Source organism: Psammomys obesus, unplaced genomic scaffold (assembly GCF_907164565.1).
Source record: "Psammomys obesus unplaced genomic scaffold, mPsaObe1.curated_primary_1811, whole genome shotgun sequence".
Taxonomy (NCBI): domain Eukaryota; kingdom Metazoa; phylum Chordata; class Mammalia; order Rodentia; family Muridae; genus Psammomys; species Psammomys obesus.
In genome coordinates, this window is record NW_026592118.1 from 15,763,459 (window position 1) to 15,769,858 (window position 6,400).

General features: G+C 42.0%; 1 protein-coding gene across 2 annotated transcripts in view; it reads right to left on the reverse strand.

Moving 5' to 3' along the window:
- Positions 1 to 308: 308 nt before the first annotated feature.
- Positions 309 to 6,400, reverse strand: part of Fam185a (family with sequence similarity 185 member A) — a 38,886-nt gene continuing 32,794 nt past the window's right edge. For both annotated transcript variants that reach the window (XM_055612911.1, XM_055612910.1), the window contains one exon: positions 309 to 2,185. In XM_055612911.1, the coding sequence (XP_055468886.1) occupies positions 2,073 to 2,185 (113 nt within the window). In that variant the 3' untranslated portion in view covers positions 309 to 2,072. The remainder of the gene's footprint in view (positions 2,186 to 6,400) is intronic.

Below are 6,400 nucleotides of genomic sequence, written 5' to 3' on the forward strand. Positions count from 1 at the left end.
CATTCTTAGCTGAATTCTACTTTATGACCTTTTGGGCTATTTTAGCTACTTTTATCAACTTTATTTTTAGTTATGAAAATATTTTTCTAATTGCCTGAGTGAAAAAATATTAAAAGTGCCTTATTACCTTACTGTTTTCTTTGCTTAACACACAAATACCACATAAAATATGCCAGCATGTGAGACATTCAACCTTATATAAACTCTGATTTCATTAAGAGTGAATTCTAAGGAGGCACTGACAAACCAAACAAAGCTGACTTTATTTCAAAAATAAGAAATTAGAAAGAGTATACAGAAATGGGATGTTCATAAAAAAGAAAATATTATCAATAATATTTAGAAAAGTTTATTTAAAATCAGTGTTTAATCACTGATTTATCCAAATTAAAATACACAATCCAACCGATTTGCTCAATATAGCATAGTTTTTAATATCTAGTATAGTTTTTGCAACATATGTAATATATAGTATAAAAACTGTACTACATACTATATATACTATATACTAAAACCAATACAGTGTAGTTTTTACAGCAGGCATTTCTAAAGAAATGGAACTCATAAAGTAACTCTATGAAGGATATTCTATGAACTCATACGTCACGTGATAGAGTAACAGTTCTTTCCCATGGTGAGGACATCCTAACCTACACAGGATACACTCAAAATCAATAGCACCTACTTCACTACCAGAAGTGTTTTATTCACAGCTTGAAGACAATGATGCCATAGGAGATACTAAGAAGAAAATGTGTCCCATGGGAGTTACAAGAATTCTAAGGTGACTCCAAAGACTGGTATCCTTCCATAACCATCTCTTGAGTGGGCTTTGTGAATGTGATGCGATAGTCCCATAATCATGTTAATATCCTGGCCAAGCAGGCAGGGATTTCACCAGCTTTCAGGAAAATCCGACATTCAGAGCATGGGAAGGACTCGGTATGTTTTGCTTGAAGAGGGGCCACACGAGGAAGGAGATAGGCATGTGGTAACGGTTAGAAGACAAGAGTGATTGTTAGCTGAAGCCAGCAAGAAAATGGTATCATACAGGCGGAAGAGGTTTGATTTTCCCTATAACACGAATGCTCTTGGAAGACTTCTCCCCACGCACCCCCACCCAAGCCTGGCTAACATGTTTATTCCAGCTATGTGCTACACTGAACAAAAAGCCAGCATCACCAACTGATAAGTGAGTGTTTTCTGAGGTCATTACATCTATGGTAGAAGTGTTCTCTTGCCCCCATTCAAGGTTTTGCTTTTTATTTCTTCAGTAACCCACAGTTGATAAGTTCCAGAAGTAAGCAACGCAGTTTTAAATTGTGTGTCACGTGAAGCAGCATGAGGAAACCTTATGCTCTTCCATTCCTTTGCCCAGCTTGTGCACGCTGTTTGTGTACACTGCCTGCCTGCTGTCACTCGGTAGTCCCCCTGGCCATCCTGCCGTCACAGGAGCATTATCGTCCCAGTGTTCAAGAAGCACTTATCTTGGTAATGGCTCTAAAGTGTAATGACAGTGATATTTGCAGTTGGGTCTGATAAAGAGAAGCCACAAAATGCTTTAAGAAAACAGGTCAAAGATCTCCACTTACTAGGCCAAAAAAAAAAAAAAAAAAAAATCATTTGCTGAGGCTGGTAGGCCCTACAGTCTGGGTGGATGTACTGTTCATGAAATTGTAAAGAAGGAAAAAGAAAGGCATCCAGTTTTGCTACTGGAACTAAAATGGTAAGCGTTTAGTCAGATAAAGGCCTTTGGCTGGCATATCTGTTTATTAAAAAAGCAAAACAAGCCAACAACAAAAAAGCACACAGTATACAGATGTTGATACTGTCTGTGATTTCAGGCATCACCGTAGGTCATATCTTGGGGACTTCTGTAATGTAGAATGGAACAATAGAAAAGGAACCCTACAGGTAAGTACACATTTGGCAATAGTCCCCCTGAAACCTTTCACCAATATTCGCTGCCAATGCTGTTGTTTTTGACGTTTCTTTGAATACTGGTGTCTGCATTTTTATACTCACAGTCTGGAAGTACACGATAAGAATCATAAACACAACTGAAACTATTCTTAGTCCTTCAGTTTCAGGGACTGAAACCAGCTCTGATGTTTAAAAGTTACAGTGCCTTTGGGGGCAATGGCATTTATCCACCTTTCATGTTTGCTTGCTTGATTCATGAGTCCTGAAATACAAAATTGCACCAAGTTCAGTCTACTCGCCAAGAACAATATTTAACCCTACGGATCTTACTAGTGCAGCTCAAAAAGCCAGAAATGCCTAAGAAAGAGTATCTTGGTGAAAACTGCAAAGAGGTTTTGTAGTTTTATTTGTATTGTTTTGAATGTAGTAAAAAGAGAATTCTGCTGGTGCATAATTAGGCTCCATGTATCTGAAATTACAACAGTCAGTGCAGAAGTCTGGAGAGTCAAGCCCCCAGTGAAGACAGCGAGCACATCAAGCATTCTCATACATCCTCACACACCGTGACCTCTCATTTGTCCCGTCCCCCAGAGGCCTAAGTGGTAAGGGCTCTTTCATCCGCTGCACTATGGGAAGGGGAGAAACTTTCTGCATTGGGTCCAGTGGGGGCCTTTTGGTCACTGGAGTGTGCCCTTGAGGGGCCAATGAGGTCCCAGGCCCTCTGCATCCTCTTCTCACTTTGCAGCCAGGAGGTGAGCAGCTGTGCTACCTTAGAAGAAGCCCAAAGATAAAGGTAAACTGAGCAGCCTGTGGACTTCATCTGAGCAGGGGGTGTAGGTCCTCTGCATGCATGGTCTTGGTTAGAGTATCGGTCTCTGCAGGGCCCACTGGGCCCAGGTATTTTGGCTCTGTTGCTCTCCTTGTGGAGCTCCTGTCCCCTCCAGGTCTTTCTATCTCTCTTCTTCCTTAAGGTTCCCTGCACTCTGCCCAAAGTTTAGCTATGAGTCTCAGCATTTCCTTTGATACCCTAATGGGTAGAGTCTTTCAGAGGTCTTCTGTGGAAGACCTGTCCTGCTCCCTGTCTTCTCCTACTTCCAATGTCTATCCTGTTTGCCCGTCTGAATGAGGTTTATCCTCTTTCCTAGGGTCCTCCTTGTTTTTTAACCTTCCTTAGGACTATAGATTTTAGTATGTTTATCCTATATTATATGGCTAATATCAACTTATATGTGAGTATATACCATGTGTGTCTTTCTGCTTCTGGGTTACCTCACTCAGGATGCTCTTTTCTAGTTTCCACCATTTGTAATTGTTCAGTACTGTTCCACTGTGTCAATGTACCACAATTTCTGTATCCATTCTTCAGGTGACAGACGTCTAGGTTGTTTCCAGATTCTGGCTATTACAAAGAAAGCTGCTATGAACATAGTTGAGCAAATGTCCTTGTTGAATGGTTGAGCAACTTTCGGATATCTGGGATTTCAAATCCTCTTTCCTTATATGTCTGTTTGCCTGAAAAGGAGACAATTTCCCTGTGGCTAGGAAATGGGAAAATGAACACCCTATTTTTAGGTAGTATGCCTTCCAATAAGTGGAAAGAACGGTTTTCTACAATGTGCTTAACTCCGCCATTTACTCTCTAGACTCCTACTCCAGATTTCTCCAAATTAATAATTTCCAAGTTCTTTCTAGTTAACTCACAGCATACCTTATTTTAACCAGCACAAGCTAACAGACAAAGAGCAGCCCTTGTTTGTTTACGTTTGTACCAGGCAACATCTCTTCTTCTTCCTTCTACAGCAGGCGAAGCTGCAGTGCATTAGCCAAGAGGACTCTGCTTCAATAATAGGAGTGCCAAGAGCACACGTTGGCAGATACACAGAGTATAATAGGGATGTTCAGAGATGCAAAATGATAAATCAGCTTCCTCATTTACTGGCTATCTGGGAAATAAAATGTCACACCTATGAGGCAAGGTGCAAATCATTATTCTGACCTTTTATCACTTTGAACATAAACATTTCATACACAAAACTTAACATATACATTCTACTCCAAAGTAAAAATATTTTAGTTCTGTCAAAAGTATTTTAATCTTCTCTCAATAAAAGTGCATACAACAGGACATTTGCTCAACTACATTTACAGCAGCTTTATTCATAATACCCGGAATCTGGAAACAACCTAGATGTCCCTCAAATGAAGAATGGATACAGAAATTGTAGTATATTTACAAAATGGAATACTACTCAGCAAGTAAAAACAAGGAAATAAAAATAAAATAATTTAACAAGAAGTCATTGCAACATAAAATATCTTTTGAGCTAGCTCAAATGGTACTCCATTCATTAAATTTCCCTCCAGTTTCTTGGAGTAACAAAGTTAGTGGTCTAGATAGAGAGCGAGAACTAATCTTACGGTGACTCTTCCTCTGCAATGTCTGATTCTGTCTACTGTATTTTCATCTCAGACGTTGTAGCTTCCCTATCTGAAAACATTAATTCAGGTCTTTTTTATACTTCACAGGTCTCAACCTTTTAAGGATGAGGAATGCAGCCATGGTTTTGTTTTCCTTTTCTGCTAATTCTATTATCTGTGTTGATTCTACAGTAGCTCATTTATTTCCTTACAGGCCATGTTTCCCCTCTTGTCTCTGCCACCCTCCTCATGCTGGGATTATAGCAGAGACACCATGCATCATGCTTTCTTTCCTCAGTGAATGTCTGAGAATCTCTGAGCAGATATAGACATCTATGGCTGTTACTCTGTCAAGTGATGAGTGCTTATTTCTGCAACTCAACAGCTTTGTTTAAGGATGTAGTAAGATTGCTTAGAACAGTTTATATCTCTAATCTCTGCCTTTTTGCTGTTAGGCAGGTATAAAGCAGTGGTCAGTCTAAGACCTATTTGTTGCCCACTACTAAGTTCTTCATTCACTTAAAGCTTCCTGTTACAATTTTCCTTTCCAGTCTAGTGAGTAAGATAGGCATTATTATTAGACCAGCGTGGCAGCCACCTGCACTCTCCCTCCCTGCCTCCTACATTCCACTGTGTTTGCCCTGGTCCAGTGGCTGTTTGCCAGGGAAAGTCTCATCTGATCCTCGCCCTACTTGCTACCAGGAACCTTGTACTCAACACACTTAAGAGTACCAGTGCTCTTCTATCTCCTCCTCCAGTGTCTGGTATCCCTGGCCCTCCCCTCAGCCTGTCTCCTTCCTTTGGGTCTCACCTGATCCTAGTCTTGCTTGCTACCAGGGATCTTGTAGCCAGCACACATGGCTTGGGCCCAGGAAGGCTGCCTATACTCTCCCTCTCTACTTTCCATTCTGGTAGCCCTAGTCTAGTGGTTGCTTGCTATGGATAGCCTCTTCCTCTCTGTCCTTCCTTTGGGGCTTACCTAATCCCATTTGCTACTAGGAACCCCACAGCCACCATTGTAATACAGACCCACGTAAGCTCCCTATGGTCTCTCCTCTTCTCCCCAACTCCAGCTGCCTATCACACCCTGCAGATACTGCTGGTTTCCTACATCCTGTGTCCAGTCTGGTATGTTCCCTGAACCCTAGGACATCTGCACCCTTCTCCAGGGTGCGTCAGCCTATTCTGATCAGTCCCACTTGTGCTATTCCCAACTCCAAGCCTTGGCACTGGTCACACCGCTTATGGACCAATCCAGTGTGGTGACTCCCCAGGACTCCAGCTCATCTTCATTATATAGCCTGGTGAGTCCCTGTAACCTCATCTGCTCAAGCCATCTCCAATCCTCAGTCCTTGCCTCAGCTGCACAACTTTTAGTCCTTCCTAGCCTGAGGAAGCCTAGAATCTCACATTAACATGCAACCAAAGAAAGAAATCCACGTGCCCAGCATACAAACACAAATAAAGATAAGCAAACAGGTTAACTGCAGATCTTCACCTCTCCTTCAGGGCCTCCAAAACTTAAGTCTTACCCTCAGCTCTGCAGCAGACCACCTGCTGTGGTCTCTCCTCACTCTGCTTTACTCCCAGCAGGTCCTGGTGAACACCCTGCTTTACTCCCTCCTGTGGACTCTCTCAGCTCCACACTTCCTAGCTCATCCCCATGCCTGAGCGTCAGCTCCCAAGAAACACATTTTACCTGGAACCTCCAGTGGCCATACTTATTAGAATCCTAGAAGAAGTTTCCTCCCAGGCAACATACAGCCACAACACACGTTTAAGAACCAGTGAGAGCAACAGAAGCCAAGGAACAAAACATCCACCCCCAAAAAAGATGAGACCCAGGGATCAGCAACTAGAATTACAATAGTCCCAATCCTAGGTGCCTAGACTCCAGCATAAAAACATAGTAACAGACATGACAGTGTCTGTTAGAGTGTCTCAGTAGAGCTCAGCAATCCTACCACAGAAGGCCCTGAGAAATACAATATAGGCAAAGAGCAAGAAGAAACACACACACACACACACACACACACACACACACACACACACACACACA